The sequence below is a fragment of the Encephalitozoon hellem genome, chromosome V (genome assembly GCF_000277815.2).
Source record: "Encephalitozoon hellem ATCC 50504 chromosome V, complete sequence".
In the NCBI taxonomy this organism is placed as follows: domain Eukaryota; kingdom Fungi; phylum Microsporidia; family Unikaryonidae; genus Encephalitozoon; species Encephalitozoon hellem.
In genome coordinates, this window is record NC_018472.1 from 33,868 (window position 1) to 53,945 (window position 20,078).

Genomic DNA, 20,078 nt, shown 5'->3' on the forward strand with positions numbered 1-20,078 from the left:
GATGTGTTGTGGAACTGATCTCTGCTGCTTCTTTGGATGCAATTCTTCCTCCGAACAGGCAGATAAGCCGGAGGGGTATCCTGAGCCTCCAAGGAAGTTCCTATGCCCTTACTGTGGATACTTGACGAATTCCGAATATAGGCGTGATAAATACTCTTTCTGCATATGCTTTATTCCGTGCATTCCATGGGGGAACAGCTATCCATATCTTTCCTGTAGCCATTGCAAAAGAAATTTAGGAAGCATTGGTGATTATAGATGCCAAAAGTGTGGGGTAGCTACAACGTTTGAGTCAAGCAATTGCCCTAATTGTGGAGAGGAAAAAGGAAATTCCAATTCAAGTGGAGGATATAGGAGATTAGATATAAGTTGAGGTAAATGGAGTAGTGATTAAAGGCTTTATTATCCTACCTGTTTTTCTTTACTTCTAGTAGAAAAGAGCTAATTCTTCTGTAGAATATCTATTAGCGTCCTTACGGTTCCCACTAGGGCTGCACTTGTAAATATCATGGCAAGAATGCAGACTGCTGTAAAGAATCTAATCTTCTGAGATGCAAAGATATAGCATATAAACGGATGATATACCATTAGAGGAGTTACTCCTATCACGATCAATACCAAGTAGAAATGGAAAGATCCGATTACCTCGTTGAATAGGACTTGTATAAAAACCGCGCTCAGCATAAAGAGAGATAGCATCCACAGCCTGTTATCGCTTTCTGCATTCACCAAGTTCTTGAAGGACTCAATAAACCCATCAAACTGTATCACAAACAGCGAGATACATATGATAGGGATAAGTATGCACATAGCCTTGGTTGTGATGCAATACTTATCAATTGTATACTTTTTTAGGTAGTTGTTTAGTCTGGATGACTTGAGAAATATGAGGTTTAGGATGTCCAGAGAGTTGTGGCTCGACCTTATCCATCCTGCGGAATGTAATAGAATCAGATAAATTCCAGAAACAGCTAGCGTGGTAGAGATGGCCACATACTTACCATTCTCTCCATGTCCCGACGCTCCTACGATCTTTGCGCCTCCGGATATGAACTCCATTGTATAAAATGCTATAGTGGTTACCCAAAAGAATGACGGGAGCATGTTTCTTTGGAAGTACGATGGCTTTGGGAGGGCCGAGTTCATCCCCAAGAAGTATCCAATAACTAGAGCAGCTACAAACATAATGCTTGCAGATGCAGAGGCAACTAGAAATATCTTCCTAGTAAATGTGGAAAAGACATATAGAGTTAGACCCACCAGTGCTAATCCCAGCCCAAACAGTATCTTGTATATGGCCATCGACTTTCTTATTTCGTCCAAGAATGGAAAGTAGATGAAGAGCACGTTGAAAAACACATCCACAGTAATAAGAAGAGTTGTGTACTTCGAGGCCACAACAAACACATCAACGGCTTCCGATAAAAATCTTGAAAACCCCCTCGATATATCTCCCAAGGACTTCACATCCTCTTCGCCTCTTTTCTTTCCTACATACTCTATTATGTATAAAGATAGCCCTAGGAGTATTCCAGATGCAATTATTCCATAGGTATAATACTCTGTCCTTATCCCCTTTGTGAAATATGTGAGAGACAGGAACACAGGAATCAAAGGAGAGGTTCCAATTATCTTATAGGCCTGCCCAAGCGTGGAGCATACCCGGCTTCTTGTATTTTCCATGTGTTTATTCTGTGAGAACAATAATAAGAAGAACGTGAAACATGTATCACTAATTCAATCAGTATATTGTTTCAAAGGTGGCCAACACCTTGTGCACCTTATATCAGAAGTAAAACGATCAACTAACTCATCTTTCAAAAATCGTAAATCCAAGCAGAGTGGAATAGATAGAATCTATGGAGTAAGAGTGCTTCTCTGTGATCTTGTGGATCTTGTCTATAACTTCATTGCTCATCTTCCATTTTCTCTTGAGGCCTTCCTCTATAATCCACTGTATAACAACACAATTCTTGAACGTCCCCTGCTTCAGAATGACGTCAAACAACACCTTCTGTTTGCCTTCGAAGATGTTGAAGATTTCATCGGATCCATCTCTGTAACATTTCACTAATGTCCTAAACAGCTGTTTGTAGTCATCAGTTTTGGAGAGTATCTCAACAGCTTTGACATTGAGGTTATTCCTCAGGCATCTTTCAAGCTCAATCGCCTGCATCTCCTTTTCATTTTTCATTTCGATTCTTTTGGCCTCCACGTCTAGGGAATCATCTTCAAAGAAGGCAATCGCGCCATTTCCAGAAGTTATAAGCAGTGGCGCACTGATAAGGGACCATGCCATTCCTTTATGAACGCCGATATTCATCTCGCATATCTTCTTTTTGACATTCCAAACTTTCATTTCCCCAGTTGCACACCCTGATATAAATCTTTCATCATTCTTATAGAACTCTCCCTTCAACACACCACTTCTGTGCCCAGTAAGGGTTCCAACACACTCAAAGGTATTCATATTCCAAACCTTTATAGTGGTGTCTGCCGAGCATGTTGCTATCAGGTTTTTACCAAAATCTACGCTCCACACACCCTTTGTGTGGCCAGAAAGTACATGAAGGAGTCTTCCTTCAAAGTCAAAAACCTTTGCCTTCTTATCCTGAGAACACGTTGCAATAAGCCTTCTCTCCTCGTTTATCTTTACTCCGTTGATTTCCTTTTCATGGACCCTTTCCATAAATACATTGTCCTTATAATCCCATATCTGAAGAATCTGGTCACTTCCAGCAAGCACAAAAATCGTGTTTCCAAGGGCACATCCATTGAGTCCTCCGAGGCCATTTTCCAAGGTTCTGATTCTTGTCAGAGACAATGCTTTTTTCTGCCCCAAAGATGTGTCCTTTAATCCAATTTTCCAGAAAATAGCCTTTTTGTCTTTTGAAGTCGTCATTAGGAAGTCTCCGTGGATCGATAACGACATAATGGCTTCGTTGTGGGCAGGAACAATGTGTCCAGTAAACGCATAGCTGCCCAAAGTATCATCTATAAATGTATATCTCAACCTTCCGCTGTTAGTGGCAACAAATAACACATCATTCCATTGCCCCATATCCGTTATCTCATCATTGTTTCCAACAATAATCGAAGTGACTCTCATATCTTCGTCAACAAAGAGTATTTCCTGCTCATTGGTCAATATAATGTCTTTTGATATCCCTTCAATCGCCATCTCATCGTCTACCTCAGCTTCTTCTTCCTTCATACCGCTCCTCATATCATCATTGTGCTTCCTTTTCTTAAATCCTTCATCAGATCCACTTTCATCTTCATAGCAGTCATCGCTATTCTCTCCACAGATTTCCCGCCGTTCCCTTACATTTGGAGATTCGTTTTCTTCGCTTTCATCCTCAAAGCTTGCATCCACCTTCCCTGACTTCACAGCAAGGTGCAACGCCTCATTTTCAGTCCCAAGAACATCTCTCTTCTGCTGAAACTTCCCGTTATAGCTGTATGTATAGACTGTTCTGCCCTTGCATACATACAAGTGCTTTTCGTCCCCAACCATCAGATCACATCTCACACCCAACGATACTTTCTTGGACTTCTCTGGGATGGATAGGATTCCTTCTCGAGAAACAGTGCAAATGTGATGCCCATCGTATGCTATTCCCACAACATCCGGCTCACGATACTTCAAAAGATCCTCGCCTCCTTTATAGATCCACAGCTCATTCGGGTCAGCTGAGCACACCATGCTTCCAAACTTAGCCATCTTTGTTATCATGTTTTCCATTCTATACGACCATACAGGTGTCTTACTCATTAGATCGATCTTGGAAACAGAACCGTCGACCCTTCCAACTATAATGGAAAAAACACTTGGCTTTGAATCAGAAAGCACTAGCTCATCAATAAGCATAGTACATACCTCGGACTTAGAAAGCGCAATAACATCTTCCTGTGATTCAAGTGCAATGTTGTACACAACTATTCCCTTCGAGCACACAACCATGTAATCACCCTTAATATCAAAGCATTGGAGGGACTCAAACGGTATTTCTCTAAGAATCCTCGATGTTTTTATGTCGGTCTCTACTATGAAGTCATTGCACTGGGTGTACAGCATGTCTCCCTGTCTTTTTGGCATCCCTGAAGTTAGTATTGGCTTCATCTGTTTCCTCAGATTGAAATGTACCTTCATGTAACTTGCTAATGGGCTAGAAAATATTCCTGAAATTCAACGGTTCCGACTAATCCGGCCTACAAAAAAGTTTTATTCTATTTCTCACACACATTTAATGAACTTAAATCTATCAAACAGAAGGAATATGGCATCGCTATTTTCATAGAAAATACTTCTCTCCACTGCCTCCACATCCTCAAGAACATAGATCAAATCATGATCTCTGGACACCTCATCTATCTTTGCCATGCACTTAGAAACGTCATACACAACAAAAATCTCTTTTTCAACTCCTCTAAACAGCTTATATACTAGCGGTGTCTTTCCGCAAAAGTCAAAAATAGCCACTCTTGCCTCCATCTTTTTAATCTCTTCAACCTGTTTTTTGATCTCCTTCGATTTTAGGAACTTTGCAGCTCTTTTGGCATAGTACCTATGTATGTCGACTGGCTCCATGGGGCTAGAAAACCATGGATACCCCATGCTTTTCATGATTATGGCTTTGCATCCTCCCCAAATGGTTCCTATTCTCTATGGCTCGCAAACAGGAACATCAATCTATGTTAGTAAATTAATAGAAAGAGCAATTCTGCATGGATATGATGCAAAAACGATTTACAATTTGGAAAATTTCTCCTCTAGTCAAGACCAGGGAGGTACGTCTCTAGTGATGGAGATGGATCTTTTTGACATTGAAAAGATCATTGACACAGATTTTATTATATTTGTGTGCTCAACTCATGGAGACGGAACAGAGCCGTTCAATATGTCCAAGTTCTGGTCCTTTCTTTCCAATAATGATCTTCCAAACACCATCTTGTCGCACTTGAACTTTGCTGTTTTTGGACTTGGGGACTCTTCATATGAAAAGTTCAACTACTGCTCTAAAAGGCTTTTCAATAGACTTAAGATGCTTGGGGGAAAGCCTATTCTAAGACGAGGGAGCGGCGATTCACAGGATAGGGAAGGATTTCTTTCTGATCTTAGGCCTTGGCTGCTGGAGCTTGTAACTTGCATGAAGAATTACAAGATAAAGCATATTAGCCTCATTTCTCCTGGGCCCGAAGAGTACTCTTCGAGGCTAGTTAGAAGAAGACTACTAACACCCGAAGACCACTTTCAAAAGATAGTGGAGCTTGTCTTTGATATCCCTGAGTATAGGAGGTTTTCTCCTGGAGACTGCCTATCATTTCTCCCAGAAAACTACAACTACAGGGAGTTCATGAGATACAACGGCATAGAAGAGGAAGATGTAGATGGGGTATCATCCACGTGGCTGGTGAAGCGGGTTATAGACTTTAATGCACAACCATGCCAGCCTTTCTTTTTTGCACTTGGATACTTCCTGGATAGGAGAGCTGATGTCGAAGAAGAAATCCTTTTGAAAGTAGAGGAGATTGCTCAGGATTATGATCTATATTATGACTATATAGTCAGGCCAAGAAGAACGATATTTGAAGTTCTCGAGGATCTAAAAGTGAGGGTTGACATTACATTCCTTAAAAGGTTTTGCCCCACTCTGTATCCAAGGTTCTTTTCAGTGACAAAGAAGGAAGGCCTTTACCACATCACTGTTTCCATTGTAAGGTACAAAACCCTTCTTGCCCAGCCTAGAAAGGGTGTTTGCTCTGAGTACCTAATGGGCATCAGTCTGAATGATACAGTTAGGGTGGGCGTTGGAAGAAGCAATCTGTACTTCGACTCAGACAAGCTATTGTTTATATGTACAGGAACCGGAATAGCCTTGCCAAGAGCCTGTGTGCATGAGTTTAAAGATAAGGAAATCATTATATTTTACGGATTCAGAAACAGGGACAAAGATTTCCTATACTCCGACGAATGGAATGGTGAAAATGTGAGGATGATTCCTGCAGCCTCCAGGGACGACAAGGTATATGTGCAAGACATCTTCAGGAAAAGCCCTGTTGCAGGTATTGATCAGTATTTGATCTTTGTGAGTGGAAACTCAAGATTAAATAGGGTTGTAAGAGAACTACTACAAGATGTATACGGAAAAGCGATTGTGTTCCAATCGGAAACATGGTAATTCTTTCCTACAGGCTCTTCCGTGGTACTAATGGAAGGCAGTAAAAGTAAAAATTTGCACCACCCCAAGAAATGGTAAGTGGAAACTAAGGATGAAGATCTAATTTTTAGGCGATACAACCACCAGGATCGTACCCGCAGAACAGCAAAAAGGGAAAAGCCAAAAAGAAGACCGGGCAGGATGCATTTGCAAGGAAGGAGTGGTACAACCTCCGATCCCCTTCTATTTTCCCAAATAATATCAACGGAAAGACCCTTGTGGCAAAGTCTTCAGGCAAGAATGCCTACATGAAGATTATAGGAAGAAGGTACGACGTCAATCACGCAGATCTTACTAAGAATAACGATGTCGCACACAGGAAGTTCATATTCAAGATAGGTGAGGTCAAGGGTGCAGATTGCATTGGATTTTTTGATGGAATGGAGCTAACGTCTGATAAGCACAAGGCAATGATCAAAAAATGGCATTCTCTCATCGAGGCTGAAAAGGATATAGTTGCAAAAGACCAGAGTGTTTTCAGAGTATTTGTCATGGCTGTAACCAAGAGACCACATGGATATACAAAGAAAACATGTTATGTTAAGCACTCTGACGAGAAAAGGATCAGAAAGATCATGTTTAACGTTATCGAGGAGGAACTGGGAGGACGCAGTGTCGACGACATCATGAACAAGCTTGCAAATGAGACTGTTGGGAAAAGGATTGAGGAGCTAGGGAGCGAGATATTCCCTCTGCAGAGTTGCTGTGTTAGAAAGGTCAAGACAATCAAGAGCTACCAGACAGCTTCCATTGCTCAGCAAGGGGAAGTCAAGGCTGAAGCTAATTAAAGGACTTTACTTTTCATTGCTACTCTAAAGCACTTTTTCAAAAAGTCTTGGAAAAAGAACAATATCTTTAATTTTCATTCAAGCCCCCAAGACCTATCTCCTTTAGCTTTTGGTCCACTTTCAGGTAGGTGTCATCAGGATTTTTAACGGTTGTTCCATTAACATCTTTATGGTTAAAGATCTCGTAATCATTCCCTCCTTCCATTGTCATGTCCCCGAAGAAATACACATTCTCGATTCCCTCGTCCTTTATATGCCTTAGGCAGTATGTCTTGTCCCAGCCCCTTGGGAAACAATCAATCGATATTTGGCCTCCAATAGAAAATACCAAACAGCTATCCTTGAATCTTTCTCTCATGGCCTCCACCATCTTTTCTCTAAACTTCTCTTTCTTATCAAGCTCAAAAAACTGTTTTCGTTCCTCTCTGGTGCAATCTCTTCCTACTGGGCTAACATTAATCATAGAATTCCTATATTCAATGAATTTGCTCCTCTTTACAGGAATATCCATTTTGTTAATATATTCAAGAACAAACTCTTCAAACTCCTTGTAAAACTTCTTTCCAAGAACATCAATTATCTTCTCCTGTGACTTTAAAGTCTTGTTTTTGTAGAAGCTGACACCATTTTCGGGAAATCCATAGTCAAACAGTTCGAGAAGATTGTCTCCGATCTGTTCCCTCTGCTTCTCAAGATCAGACCCTCCAACAAACCCTATGAGTGTCTTCTTCTTAAGCATCTCCAGCATCCTCCTCATCTTTTCAGTCATTAAAGCCCTCGATTCGGAAAGCGTTCCGTCTACATCAAACAGAAAGATTGTTTTCCCGTCCCTTTCCATGCAGCGCTCCATCTACATTGTTTTTTATATGTTTGTTTCAAATGTTGATTGGGCAATTTCATCCCTTGCCATATCAATCAAAAGCCTCTTGAAAGCGCAATGACAGATCTCGTGGATTTCATAGAAGTCATGAAAGGCCCAAGGCCTCCCTTGTATTCTAAAGTAAAGATCACTGCTTTATTTTTCAATAGATTCAAAGGAAATGCACTCCAAGATGGCATCATATGCCTCATCTTCATAGCATATCCTGTAAACTGTACTCATGAGAGGAAATTCGTCAATTCTTTTTTGTCTTTTCAAGTAGTTATACACAATGAGAGCCGTGGTAGGCCCCTGGAGCTTTGTGAAGCGCATGGTTTGCTCCGCCTCCTTCAGACTCATCCTTTTTTCTGCCATAATCTTTGCACACCCAAAGTTTCTTCCAGACATACAGGACACAAGAAGATCCCCTACTCCCGACGACTGAAACAAGGATTCCGTTGTTGCCATCGGGTAGAAGAACTTGAAGAACTTTCTTATCTCGGCAAACCCATTCCTGAATATGGCAACCTTTGTGTTTGTGCTATATCCAAGGCCCTCTGCAAATCCATATGCCATGGAAACAACATTCTTCAAAGCCCCAGAAATCTCCACTCCATAAACATCTTTGATCTTAGTAACCCGGTATGTGTAGCTGTTGAAGAGCTTGTAAACCACATCTGCAGCATCCTCATCAGTATATCCTAGCGTCCCCTCACTTATAATATCTCGCGCAACTTGATCTGCAATGTTTGCGCCCATCATCACACTTACATTTATATCTAGAATCCTATGGATAGACCTGCTCACTAGATCTATATCTCCATCTTCTGCATCAATAAACCCCTTTGTTAGAGACACCCCAATACAACTATTCTTCACCAATCCCTTCAGAGGCTCTATCGCCTTTATGTATTGGTGGGGAAGAGCAAAAACAAGCACATCAGAATCCGCAAGAGTGGATATATCGTCAACAGCTTTCAGGTTTTCAGGAAGGTGAATTCCTGGCAAGTATTTTGGATTGACTCTATCTCTGTTTATAATGTCACTTAAGGCTCTTCCCTCAAACTCTTCACTGAATCCCCACATTCTAACATCCTTCTCAAATATGCTGCTCTCTATCGTATTATTTGCAAGAAGCCTGCCAATTGAGGTACCCCAGTTCCCATTCCCTACAATAGAAACCTTTTTGGGCATTATATTATTTATTTTTGGGGTACAAGTTATTTTTGTTAAATATTTCATTACAGCCTTATCTACAATCTCAACAAATTCATAACTCCCAGGATGGATAGGGCTTCTTAAATCCTCTCCAGAATATCCCTCTCCATGACTGCCACAAGAAAGATAACAATGAGCTATGTGGGAAATACCCGTAATACAGTGGAAATGAAGATAGAGGGCGAAACACATACACTGGGCAATCTCCTCTGTGAGGAGATGCTCGAAGACAAGAGATGTCTCTTCAGCGCATATAGGGTCGAACATCCCACAGACAATCATGTATTTCTTCGTATTACAGCAGATAAGGATTGTCAAGTAAAGGACCTGTTTCTCGAAACACTCAAGAGAATTGAAGAAGACACAATTTCTCTAATGGGTCAGTTGAAAGGGTTCTAAGAATATTCGCCATTGGTTTAATACTCCACTGCCTACGTCCAAAGCTATTTATCAATATCAATAAATTCTTGTATTACAAAGGAACTTCGCTGTTAATAGCCTCTTTAATCTCGGGTGTCGAGATCCTGCAGATGGCCATCTCCCCCACCTCATCTCCTTCTTTATATACAAACTCTTCATCACCATCATTATAGACGAGCACGCACACCTCTCCTCTGTAGTCGCTATCTATAACACCACCTAGCTTTTTTATTCTGGTGGACTGGATCTTTCCAAAATAGTTTTTTGGTATTTTCATCATAAATCCCGCTGGAATCTTCGCACCAGACCGAGCCAAGACTTTGCCCGAGCTGCTTGAATATAACTTGTAAACGCCATTTATGAGCTGAGGCTCCTTTGCACCGTCCAAAACTTTCATTTTAATTGTTTTTTCTTTCATGGGATCACAAGGAGGAGATTATTTGTACTCCAAGCAGAATTTTCCGAAAGGTTCTAGAAAGAATTTGTTTTATTCAATAACAATCTCGTCCTCCCTTATCCCAATATCCCAGTTGGTTTCAAGTGGGTATGGGTCTGATATATGGACCCCTTGGCTATCGGCATAGCCTATTTGTATTTCGTTGGATGCATTACAGTCCCTATAGCACAGAATCCTCATTGTTTCCTCAATAAGACTCGTAGCCTCCTCCCTTGTTATCTCATCTTCTCTTCCTTCTACCTTGCTTCTAAGAAATGGAAGGGCTATGTAGCTTCCTATTCCTGTGCATATTACATCTGAAAAGTAGAAGTTCCCTAGATGATTCACACATCCAAGCATCTTTTTCTCGTTAGAGATGGCACAGCCCCTTTCATGCCCCGCATTAATTCCTCCTACACAAACACTCAAATTTAGAGGGCTGATCCGGCTTCGGGCAGAATATAATATTCTTTGAATAATCTTATGGTAGCCTTTTGGATCGATTCCTCTGTTGTCTTCCTCAGTAAGTATGTTGAGTGTCTTAACTAGGTACTGCATGTCACTCACCTCTCCAGAAATCCCTATGAGTGTCTTGTCTCCAAACTTGAACATCCTTTGGATCCCGCTGTACTTCGCCAGCCGTCCATAGGATCCTCTGGTATCTGCACCCATTATGATTCCGTCCTTGTACTTGAATGAAACAACGCTGGTCCCTGTTACAAAATTCCTCATTCCTGGGGCATCCTGAAGAACTTCATAACATTCAGATGTTTATCGCCCAAGAAGGGATGCCAGCACCCATGAAGGTTCAAATAAAGGGTCTTGCACCTAGTGCGTACCCTTTCAATGGAAATAAGAAAATTGCCCAGAGACGTGATTTCCAGAATCTCTGCTGGAGAAGTTATCACCAGGCCCTACAGTATACTAAAGGAGACAATTGAAAACTCACTTGACGCAAACGCTACTCACATAGTGGTCAGGATTGAGCTAGATGGCCTTTCGCTTACGATAGAGGATAATGGAGATGGAATTCATGAAGAGGACTTTGGGCTGCTCTGTAAGCAGTATTGTACTTCGAAGCTTTGCAAGGAAGAAGATCTTTTTTCTCTATCCTCGTACGGGTTTCGTGGAGAGGCTCTTTCCTCAATAAGTCGATGCTCCAGAATCAAGGTCAAAAGTAAAAGAAAGGAAAGTGAAATAGGGTATGAGGCTGTGTACAGAGACACAGAAATGGTGGCAATGAAGGGTATTGGGATGAGAGATGGAACTGTTGTTGAAATCAAAAGTATCTTCTACAATAATAAGGCCAGGGAGAAGCATTTCTCAAAGAAAAGGGAAGAAGTCCGCGAAATGATGTGGCTAGTGGGAATATTCTCGGTGTTCAACGAAAATACTTCCTTTGACCTGTTCTACGGAGAGAAGTTACAGGAGCTGCCTAAGGCCAGGTCGAACCCCCATCATGATGGGCGCTCTAACGGAGATAAAGCTCGGCAGAAAGTCAAAATGTTGAACGAGCTCTACAAAGCAAACGATGGGCTTCTTTTTGAGTTTAACGGAGACCATCTTATTATATTTTCAACTCCGCAATTCAACCTGAAGAAAGGGGCGTTTATACTTTTTGTAAACGGAAGGCTGGTTGTAAGCCACGAGATGAAAGAAGCACTGTTCAAAGCGTATAAGGACTTGATTCCTCCCGACAGGCGGCCTTTTATATATATAGAGCTTAGTGTAGAAAAGAGCACAGTTGATGTTAATGTCCATCCAAGCAAAAGAGAGGTCCTTTTTGCCAATGAAGAATCCGTGACCCAGGAGCTGTTCAAATGCATTTCGAATAGGCTATGTGGGATGGAATATAAGCAAAAGACATTGAAACCACTTCTCAGTGAAGTCAAGTTTCAAAGTCCGATTAAGGTGTACTCAGACCCTGGATCACAATCTATCGCAGAGTGTTTGGAAAAAGATAGAAAGGAAAAAAGAGAGTTCAGACTCCTTTCTCTCAAAAGACTGAAGTCTGAGCTAGTTGACGTTGACACTGCATTCTTTAGATCTCTGAACTACGTAGGAATAAAGGATAGAGACACGATTCTAGTTCAGCATGGATCATCGCTCCTCAATTGCAAAACTGTTCCCCTGCTCAAGGAATATCTCTATCAGTCTTTGGTTAATGACTTTGGGAACTTCGAAAAGAAGAGAACACTCATTCCCCTCCAGTCCAGGATAGAAGACAAGATAAAAGCATTGCTCGATGACTACTTTTCCATAGAGATAGTAGGGGAAAACATTGTCGGCATTCCTGTTATATCGACGATTTGTGTAGACACTCCTGAAATATGGTCGAAATTTGACGTAAAAAAAAGCCTTGAATATGAGACGCTAGAGAGCATAATTGATACACTGTCCACGTTATACTCCTCGGCAGAGATGTCCTTGAAGCTATTCAACATTGTTAAAAGAAGGATAGTTGGAACACCAAGTGCATTGGAGTGCTTTGGGCTTATAACAACACTCAAGGAGCTCTACAGGAATTTTGAGAGATGCTGAGCTCCCAAAGCGAGATGCAGGAGTATTAAAATTTTTCCTACATTCTGTAAATTGAAAGACCTGTGTGATGACCCTCTAAATGAATAAAGACGAATATGAGAAGCTGTATAGAAGATCTATTGAAGACAAGGAAGGTTTCTGGGGAGAACAGGCAAGGTCGCTCCTTAAGTGGGATAAAATGTTTAGCGAGGTTTATAATAACGATTTTGAGAATTCAAAGTGGTTTGATGGAGGTATGCTGAATGCTTGTTATAACTGCGTTGACAGGCATGCAGCCAGCGATCCAGACAGGATTGCGATTATATATGATGGAAATGATGGGGAGTCTATTCGTTACACATTTAAGGATGTTCTTGATGAGGTCATAAGGATTTCTGCGGTGCTCAAAAGGGAAGGACTTGAGAAAGGGGACACCGTGGCTATGTACATGGCCATGTCTCCGTATGCAGTCTTTTCTGCACTTGCATGTGCAAGGCTTGGGCTTGTCCACAATGCTATTTTTGGAGGCTTCAGTGCAAGTAGCGTAGCACTAAGGCTTGATGATTCGAATGCCAAGCTGTTGGTTGTCCAAGATGTCGTTGTGAGGCAGAGCTCAACCATAAACTTTCTTGAGAACACACGAAAAGCTCTTGAAGGCAGGGCTATACCTGTTCTGGTTTTCGATACTCTTTTCAGTGAAGAAAAGATCTTAGACGAATTAGGTGGGGTTGGAGGCAGGATCCTGGTATGGTCGAAGGTCATGAAAGAAAAGAACGAGTTTATTCCTTGTGTTTCTGTCAATGCTGAGGACAGGCTTTTCTACCTGTACACAAGCGGAAGTACGGGAAAGCCAAAGGGGATCATTCATACAACCGGTGGGTACATGGTGTATGCAACTCTCACATCCAAAATATGCTTTGATCTTCGGAAAGATGATGTCTTTGCTTGCACGGCGGATATTGGATGGATCACTGGCCATACATACGTTATTTATGGCCCTTTGTCCAACGGAGTCACTACAGTGGTATTTGGAGGAACACCATTCTATCCTTCGCATCTCAGGCTTTTCAAAATGGTTGAGAAACACAGAATAACTCAGTTGTACACAGCACCAACTGTAATTAGGACATTAAGGAAGTGCTTTTCCACCATGCCATCAAATCATAAGTATAACCTGACATCGTTAAGAATTCTTGGGTCTGTTGGAGAGCCTATAAATAGGCCTGCTTATTTATGGTTCAGCGAGAACTTCAACGGATGCCCTGTAGTTGATACGTACTGGCAAACTGAGTCTGGAGGTGTATTGATTGCACCTATTCCATATGCTGTGGAAAGAAAGCCTGAATGTGCCTGCCTTCCATTTTTAGGCCAAGAAGTTATCATAGCAAGCTCGAGCTCAAAGGATGGCCAAGTTGTGGAGGCAAAGCCCTATGAGTTGGGACGCATTCTTTTCAAGGGGTCTTGGCCTGGAATAGCCAGGGGCATTCTAGGAGACCCTGAGAGGTTTAGGAGGGGATACTTTCTCTACAAGGGGTTCTATTTTACTGGGGACGAGGGCTACAAAGACTCGTCTGGACATATATGGATTAGAGGAAGGGCTGATGACGTAATAAATGTTTCTGGTCATAGGATCAGTACTGCAGAGGTGGAAAGTGCAGCATGCATGGATCCGCATGTGGCCGAGGCGGCAGCTATTGCTGAGAACGATGAAATTACTGGGCAAGCCCTCTGCTTCTTTGTGGTGCTGAAGGACAAGGAGATCTCTAGAGAAAAGGTGAGAGCATCTCTGAGAGAAACATTAAGAAATAGAATCGGAAAGTTTGTCAATGCCAAAAGCGTTTACTTTTGTGAAGGAATTCCCAAGACTGCAACTGGAAAGATTATGAGGAGAGTCTTGAAGAGCATTTTGGCTGGGGACTCTCCGGGAGATGTATCGACCTGCACCAATGTAGATGTTATTGAAGATTTGAAGGAAATCACCGAATCAGAGGCAAATTAAATATCTACTGATTATTGTTTATATCTTTGATGACAGATATAATATCTCTATTTGGCTTGGGGCATGAAAACAATCAGTGAAGTAAGTGTCGAGGGGAAAAGCGTGTTTGTTCGAGTGGATTTTAATGTTCCCATTTCAAACTCCATAGTTTTGAATGATTTCAAGATAACCTCTGCTCTACCAACAATCAAGCTTATTCACTCCAAAAATCCCAAAAGGGTTATCATTGGGAGTCATCTGGGGAGGCCCAAGGGGAAGTATTCCAAGGAGTTTTCCCTCAGGCCGGTGTATTCTGTGCTAAGGGAACTTCTTAGGAGAGAGATCGATGTGGAGCTTGCTTTTTGCGACATATGGGATATTGAGAACACCCATCATACGTGGATACTGCTTGAGAATTTGAGGTTCTGCAGTGCAGAAGAAAGGGACGATGATGAGGATGCTTCGGAACGATACAGAGATGTGTTTATGAAAAACATGGACATTGCAGTGGTGGATGCATTTGGTTGTTTACACAGGGAATGTGGATCTATACAGAGAACTGGGTTGCCTTCATACTCTGGGCTCCTAGTTCAGAAGGAATTGGATTTTGCAGGTAGGATTGCCGAGGAGAGTATAGATCTGATGGTATTGGGCGGAAAGAAGGTATCTGATAAAGCTAAGCTACTCGAGTTTCTAGGGCAACGAGCCAAAACCCTGTTTGTTACTGGGGGAATGGCTTTCCCGTTTGTCAAATACATATTGAGAAAAGAAGTTGGAAGTAGTGTTTGTGAAGAGGTTTCAAAGGAGGAAATAGAAAGTATATATAGGTCATGCGAAGTCCATGGAACAAAAATAATCCTACCTGTTGACTTTACCATTCTCCAAAATGGAAAGGTGCAGATATCTAGAAGCATACCTTCAGAAGGAATAGCGATGGACATAGGACCTGAAACAATAGAGATCCTAAGAAAAGAGGTTTCCAAGGCAAGAGCAGTATTCTGGAATGGTCCTCCAGGCGTATTCGAAGAAAAGAACTTCTCAAATGGAACGAGAGCCCTAGTGAATGCCTTAGAGGGCCTGAAAAAAGAAGGAAAGAAGTCCTTTTGTGGCGGAGGGGAAACTGCTGGTGCAATCAAATTATTTGGTAGTTATGATGGCTTTACTTATGTATCCACTGGAGGAGGAGTACTAATGAAGTTGTTAAGCAATGAGAAGCTTCCTGGATTGGATTTTCTATCAAAGCAGACTTGATATGGACTTGTACATGTTAGTCTATTTCAAGAGATGCTTGGTGCTAAGAATAACGGGGTCTCCGGAAGAAGTATCGTAGGATACAAAGGACATTTCCTCCTTGAAGCTAGGACAAGACACAAATACTACGTCTTCTACTGATGTAACGAACGGATAAAAATCTTGGCCTACAATAAACACATCTGGAACCCCGTCAATGTCTAGGTTTGAGATTCCAAATGGATTGAAGCTGTGTTGCGACAGAACAGTCCTTACAAAAGAATCTACATAATTCCTCCCAATAAATGTTCCTTGTTCCTTGTACTTAAATACATCTTCTCGGATAACTCCTATTGAACATCCATGAGTTTCGAGTATAAATGGATTGGTTGCAGCCCTAATGGACTTTCCATGCTCCTCGGGTATTTCTATCTCCTTTGGAAGGAATGATGGATAAAGATCATCTGCATCAGGGCATAGGATGATGTCTGGAATTTCCACTTGAGAACTTGCTGACCTAAGGCCTTCCCTAAAACTAGTGAAAGGAATGAAAGAAGATCTTTCAGGGCAGAGCCTCCCCATGAGCACAACGATGTCTGGTGCTGTCTTGCTCAAAATTCTCCCTAGAATCCTTCCATTAATTTCATTCACTTGGAAGTCCGAAAAAAACAGTATTTTGAGGTCCTTCTTATCTATATTGGGTACTTTGCGCACTTTCTTTTCTATACTCGGGAGGTATGTCTTGAATCCCACAAACTTATCGCCAATCTTCTTGCCTTCTATGGCAACAAAGACGTTGTCACATAGGAATACATCTCCGTTGCACTTTCTCATGTCAAGAGGAATCACATCTCCTTCATCCTCAAGAACCTCTCTTCCGTTTCTATCTTTGTAATAACATCCAAAAATCGTGGCATACTCCTCACCTAGTAGGTATATGGGCTGAACCATTCTCTCTATCCTTGATAGGAGATTCCTGTACTTCAATAGCTCATTTTTCTCCTTGAATTCCTGGTTCAAAATATTATAAGCATCTTTCTTGATATTAAAAGACTCGGCAACCTCTCGGATTGAGCATATGTCTGCAAGCCTCTGCCCGTTTCTTCTTTTGTATTCTGAAGATATGGCCTTCAGCATTACCTCGTCCTTGATGTTTTCCTCCAAGTATTCCAGTACCTCGGAAGAAAGCATTATTCCTCTCTCACAAGTGAATTCCCTATAAATCCTCTCTCTCATCCACAGGGGAGTTTCTTGGCCATACAGCCTTATCAAACAATTTTATTTAGACTTTCTGGACTCCATCTGCATTTGCTCTCTCAGCCCATTGTACTTGTCTAGCAAGTTGAAGTACTCGCTCTGGTTATTTTTCAGTTGCTTTATCAATATGTCCCCGGACAAGATCTTTTTTCTCAGATCTACAATTTCTGCCTCCAACTCCTCTATCCTTTTGTCTTTCTTTGTACTGTCTTCTAGCATCTCTTCGACATATTTCTTTTGATTCATGGACTGCTTTCTAAGAAGCTGTGCAGACTCTTCCTCTCTAAAGAGCAAACACATCGTTCTGACAAACATGCGGAATATAACACCAAGAAATAAGGTAAAGCCCGTCAAATACATGTTTCTCTCTGCCTGGTACAGCACAAATGGATTTATGCTGTCCTCACCTGTGTATATCTTGTAGACAGAATCCACAAACATTATAAGTATCATTGCAAACAGGACATAGACTATGTGGAGGAAACCCCTATAGAGCTTTGACGTCTGAAAGAGCTTGATCATTCTCTTCTTAAGGTTTTTAGAAATCGGGAGTAGCATAAATGTGAACATGCACATCTCACCAAAAGCGATGCCCTGGACAAGCTGAGTGGTAATCCCCATATTGTTTAAGCATCCTGGAAAAATAAATTAAAAGACATAGGATATGAAACATTTGTTGAAAACAAATAGTTTAATGTTTCACTCGTCACCCCCAGGGTTTATATCCTCTGCAAGCCCTCTTCTTAGTGCAATCAGCTCACTGCGTACCCTTTGTGTGGATAAATACAATTCCTTATATGTTCCTATTTTCATCTTGATCTTATTCAACAATGCTTCGCATATTACATTCTTGAGCCTTTCTATTTTTCTTCTTTCCAAATCCCTTTGTTCATGTGCCTTTCTTCTTCCTGCATCTAGTATGTGCTGAATGACAGAGTCCTGAGAACATTCACTTATGTACTTGATAGCTGTCTTCGCACATTCAGACGCAACCTTCGGATGAACAATTCCACATACAAAAGCAACAATGCACATAATCGGGTTTTCTGCCGTCTCAAACAGTTTACCGATACTAAGGTCTGCCTTTGAAAGTGTGTTTTCCAATATAGGAAGACGAAGGAAATGGAATATGCACTGCTCCTTCGTCTTGGTTTGCACATATTGGCTTACAGATTCCCACTCATCCCCAAACTTGCTAATCCCCTCCAACAGAAGAAACTCTTCCTTCTTTGACCACATTTGCTTTACCAGAGATTCAGTGATGGGAATAAAATCAGATCTTAGAACCTCTTGCGGATAATCGCCGTCGTCAATACACTTAGTGCATCTGAACACCAAAGACCTTGTAAAAAAGGTTGCTTTTCCCCCACACCCACAAGCTGCCTTCTCCAGTTGCTCCTTCACATCAACCCTTTCTTTAGGGCACTCCTCCTTTGGAACATCTTCCATGGATTTTGTATCCACACCATCATACGACCTAAGATTCCTTATCTCCTTTTCAATCAGGCTACGATAATTGATTAGCCCCCATCTCTCAATAAACGAAAAAATTTTCAACATCATCTCAATATCTATATCTACTAATGCAAGTGCCCCTCCAATCGTTATTGGCCTGTTTCCTTCTTCGTAACTGCCAATTATCCTGTCTCTGTTCCGCACATATTCCTCCTTTCCAATCGCTTGGATAACCTCGCCCATGCAATTGAATTCTAATGGGCTCACCTCACCCTTTCGAAACCAGCTTGGCAACCTTACGTGGTATGTCTCGACATCCATAAAGTCCTGGGCTCCACTCTTCATTCTAAATGCTTTGGAATCTTTCGGGGGGTTTGCATTAGGCCTCTTGCTTCCATAAATCTCTTCTATCTCAACATTTTCTTGCAACGGGAAAATGTTTTCCATCCAGGGCTACCACACACAAAGAAGTTAAGAACAGCAGAGTAATTTATTCTATCTTATATCATAGAAGGAAATCCGCTTCCTCAGAATATCTCGTCATCATCAACTGAAGAATAGTCTCCGTCCATTTGGTCTTCCATGTCAACTCTGTATCTTAAAATTCCGCCTATGCCCCCGAATCCTTCGATAAACTGTGTCCCTTCAGCACTCTTGTCACTCACAAACACCAGAGCACATCCAAAGTTCTTATAGTTTTCCGCAATCCAGTCCACAAATAACTCTTCATCCCTGACATCAGGTAGGTTCTCATAAACTATAAGTGTATCCACAGCTCCCATCTCCAAGCATTGCATAGTTTCCTTCATAGTAAAACAAAACCTACCACTTTCCGTGTTGATCTCGTTGAAGAACTTTTGTAGTACTTTCTTTTCCTTAGACAGTTTCACATCCTTCAGAATGTCCTCACACAATTCAATGGCTTGGTTCAGTCCTCCCTCTCCTCCATAATTAGTGTCAACAGTCTTTATCACCTTGATTCGACTGTCTAGCACTCGAGATAGCTCGTTCTTAAGGTCGGACTGCCCTGCCAATATAATACCCTCCACATTCATGACACAGTTCGTCAAAAACAGATTCCCAGCTATCTCCCCAACCTTCTTGATATAGGCATTTCGCTTCTCAACTCTAAGACGTGCAAACCTTACAGACGACTGCCCTCCTCGCCCATGCTTCTTCGGAAGATCCACGTGTATTTGCTGCAGAATCGTCTTCACGTTTCCCTGGAGGGTGGCAAACACAGTAGAGTGCCCATCCATCACAATAAATCCATACTTAGCCTCGTCTTCAAAAAGTGCTAGGAGATCATCCACATGAAACTTCGAGTCACACATGTATAGAGACGTGTTGACAGGCTTTATAGGCTCAATCCCCACGCTGACCTTCTTTTCCTTATTCTGCTCCATAAGAACAGTCCCAACAAATATCCCGAGCCCATTGGGCGGCGTCTTGCTGTACTGCTTCAGCTTGCTCTGTGCAGAAGTAATAGCCCCTAAAACACTCAGCCTATTCACCCTCGACTTGATGTTTGATGCCGTTCCATACTCGTCAGTAAGCATCTTTGAAATCCTAGATATTTGGTCCTTAGGAGGAATGATTATCGATATCATTGAGGTCCCGTTTCCACGGCTGTCGCGAAGATTCCTCAACAGCTTCTTCATGCGCCACATCTCTACCTCATCCAGCATCCCATGGG

At 41.7% G+C, this 20,078-nt stretch overlaps 18 protein-coding genes across 18 annotated transcripts; 7 read left to right on the forward strand and 11 right to left on the reverse strand.

Moving 5' to 3' along the window:
- Position 1: 1 nt before the first annotated feature.
- EHEL_050230 (uncharacterized protein) lies at positions 2-373 on the forward strand (the record flags this gene model as incomplete). Its single annotated transcript, XM_003887166.1, has 1 exon — positions 2-373. One exon carries the CDS (start codon positions 2-4, stop codon positions 371-373), a length of 372 nt encoding a protein of 123 aa, XP_003887215.1.
- Positions 374-441: 68 nt separating this feature from the next.
- On the reverse strand, positions 442-1,683 carry EHEL_050240 (uncharacterized protein; the record flags this gene model as incomplete). Its single annotated transcript, XM_003887167.1, has 1 exon — positions 442-1,683. One exon carries the CDS (start codon positions 1,681-1,683, stop codon positions 442-444), a length of 1,242 nt encoding a protein of 413 aa, XP_003887216.1.
- A 127-nt stretch (positions 1,684-1,810) lies between these two features.
- On the reverse strand, positions 1,811-4,153 carry EHEL_050250 (WD40 domain-containing protein; the record flags this gene model as incomplete). The annotated part of the gene is made up of 1 exon (XM_003887168.1): positions 1,811-4,153. The coding sequence occupies one exon, from the start codon at positions 4,151-4,153 to the stop codon at positions 1,811-1,813; it is 2,343 nt and encodes a 780-aa protein (XP_003887217.1).
- Positions 4,154-4,237: 84 nt separating this feature from the next.
- Positions 4,238-4,591, reverse strand: EHEL_050260 (uncharacterized protein; the record flags this gene model as incomplete). The annotated part of the gene is made up of 1 exon (XM_003887169.1): positions 4,238-4,591. The coding sequence occupies one exon, from the start codon at positions 4,589-4,591 to the stop codon at positions 4,238-4,240; it is 354 nt and encodes a 117-aa protein (XP_003887218.1).
- Positions 4,592-4,652: 61 nt separating this feature from the next.
- Positions 4,653-6,182, forward strand: EHEL_050270 (putative nitric-oxide synthase; the record flags this gene model as incomplete). The annotated part of the gene is made up of 1 exon (XM_003887170.1): positions 4,653-6,182. One exon carries the CDS (start codon positions 4,653-4,655, stop codon positions 6,180-6,182), a length of 1,530 nt encoding a protein of 509 aa, XP_003887219.1.
- Positions 6,183-6,253: 71 nt separating this feature from the next.
- On the forward strand, positions 6,254-7,009 carry EHEL_050280 (40S ribosomal protein S3AE; the record flags this gene model as incomplete). Its single annotated transcript, XM_003887171.1, has 2 exons — positions 6,254-6,256; positions 6,293-7,009. The coding sequence occupies 2 exons, from the start codon at positions 6,254-6,256 to the stop codon at positions 7,007-7,009; spliced, it is 720 nt and encodes a 239-aa protein (XP_003887220.1).
- A 67-nt stretch (positions 7,010-7,076) lies between these two features.
- EHEL_050290 (phosphomannomutase) lies at positions 7,077-7,847 on the reverse strand (the record flags this gene model as incomplete). Its single annotated transcript, XM_003887172.1, has 1 exon — positions 7,077-7,847. The coding sequence occupies one exon, from the start codon at positions 7,845-7,847 to the stop codon at positions 7,077-7,079; it is 771 nt and encodes a 256-aa protein (XP_003887221.1).
- A 177-nt stretch (positions 7,848-8,024) lies between these two features.
- Positions 8,025-9,062, reverse strand: EHEL_050300 (glycerol 3 phosphate dehydrogenase; the record flags this gene model as incomplete). The annotated part of the gene is made up of 1 exon (XM_003887173.1): positions 8,025-9,062. The coding sequence occupies one exon, from the start codon at positions 9,060-9,062 to the stop codon at positions 8,025-8,027; it is 1,038 nt and encodes a 345-aa protein (XP_003887222.1).
- Positions 9,063-9,194: 132 nt separating this feature from the next.
- Positions 9,195-9,485, forward strand: EHEL_050310 (RNA polymerase II subunit Rpb11; the record flags this gene model as incomplete). Its single annotated transcript, XM_003887174.1, has 1 exon — positions 9,195-9,485. One exon carries the CDS (start codon positions 9,195-9,197, stop codon positions 9,483-9,485), a length of 291 nt encoding a protein of 96 aa, XP_003887223.1.
- A 73-nt stretch (positions 9,486-9,558) lies between these two features.
- On the reverse strand, positions 9,559-9,924 carry EHEL_050320 (uncharacterized protein; the record flags this gene model as incomplete). The annotated part of the gene is made up of 1 exon (XM_003887175.1): positions 9,559-9,924. One exon carries the CDS (start codon positions 9,922-9,924, stop codon positions 9,559-9,561), a length of 366 nt encoding a protein of 121 aa, XP_003887224.1.
- Positions 9,925-9,993: 69 nt separating this feature from the next.
- EHEL_050330 (proteasome beta type-4 subunit) lies at positions 9,994-10,674 on the reverse strand (the record flags this gene model as incomplete). Its single annotated transcript, XM_003887176.1, has 1 exon — positions 9,994-10,674. One exon carries the CDS (start codon positions 10,672-10,674, stop codon positions 9,994-9,996), a length of 681 nt encoding a protein of 226 aa, XP_003887225.1.
- A 114-nt stretch (positions 10,675-10,788) lies between these two features.
- EHEL_050340 (putative DNA mismatch repair protein) lies at positions 10,789-12,483 on the forward strand (the record flags this gene model as incomplete). Its single annotated transcript, XM_003887177.1, has 1 exon — positions 10,789-12,483. One exon carries the CDS (start codon positions 10,789-10,791, stop codon positions 12,481-12,483), a length of 1,695 nt encoding a protein of 564 aa, XP_003887226.1.
- Positions 12,484-12,562: 79 nt separating this feature from the next.
- EHEL_050350 (acetyl-CoA synthetase) lies at positions 12,563-14,461 on the forward strand (the record flags this gene model as incomplete). The annotated part of the gene is made up of 1 exon (XM_003887178.1): positions 12,563-14,461. The coding sequence occupies one exon, from the start codon at positions 12,563-12,565 to the stop codon at positions 14,459-14,461; it is 1,899 nt and encodes a 632-aa protein (XP_003887227.1).
- Positions 14,462-14,524: 63 nt separating this feature from the next.
- On the forward strand, positions 14,525-15,691 carry EHEL_050360 (phosphoglycerate kinase; the record flags this gene model as incomplete). The annotated part of the gene is made up of 1 exon (XM_003887179.1): positions 14,525-15,691. The coding sequence occupies one exon, from the start codon at positions 14,525-14,527 to the stop codon at positions 15,689-15,691; it is 1,167 nt and encodes a 388-aa protein (XP_003887228.1).
- A 21-nt stretch (positions 15,692-15,712) lies between these two features.
- On the reverse strand, positions 15,713-16,906 carry EHEL_050370 (DNA polymerase alpha/epsilon-like protein; the record flags this gene model as incomplete). The annotated part of the gene is made up of 1 exon (XM_003887180.1): positions 15,713-16,906. One exon carries the CDS (start codon positions 16,904-16,906, stop codon positions 15,713-15,715), a length of 1,194 nt encoding a protein of 397 aa, XP_003887229.1.
- Positions 16,907-16,948: 42 nt separating this feature from the next.
- Positions 16,949-17,548, reverse strand: EHEL_050380 (uncharacterized protein; the record flags this gene model as incomplete). The annotated part of the gene is made up of 1 exon (XM_003887181.1): positions 16,949-17,548. One exon carries the CDS (start codon positions 17,546-17,548, stop codon positions 16,949-16,951), a length of 600 nt encoding a protein of 199 aa, XP_003887230.1.
- Positions 17,549-17,626: 78 nt separating this feature from the next.
- Positions 17,627-18,829, reverse strand: EHEL_050390 (RSC chromatin remodeling complex subunit RSC8; the record flags this gene model as incomplete). The annotated part of the gene is made up of 1 exon (XM_003887182.1): positions 17,627-18,829. One exon carries the CDS (start codon positions 18,827-18,829, stop codon positions 17,627-17,629), a length of 1,203 nt encoding a protein of 400 aa, XP_003887231.1.
- Positions 18,830-18,909: 80 nt separating this feature from the next.
- On the reverse strand, positions 18,910-20,070 carry EHEL_050400 (eukaryotic peptide chain release factor subunit 1; the record flags this gene model as incomplete). Its single annotated transcript, XM_003887183.1, has 1 exon — positions 18,910-20,070. The coding sequence occupies one exon, from the start codon at positions 20,068-20,070 to the stop codon at positions 18,910-18,912; it is 1,161 nt and encodes a 386-aa protein (XP_003887232.1).
- Between the last annotated feature and the right edge of the window lie 8 nt (positions 20,071-20,078).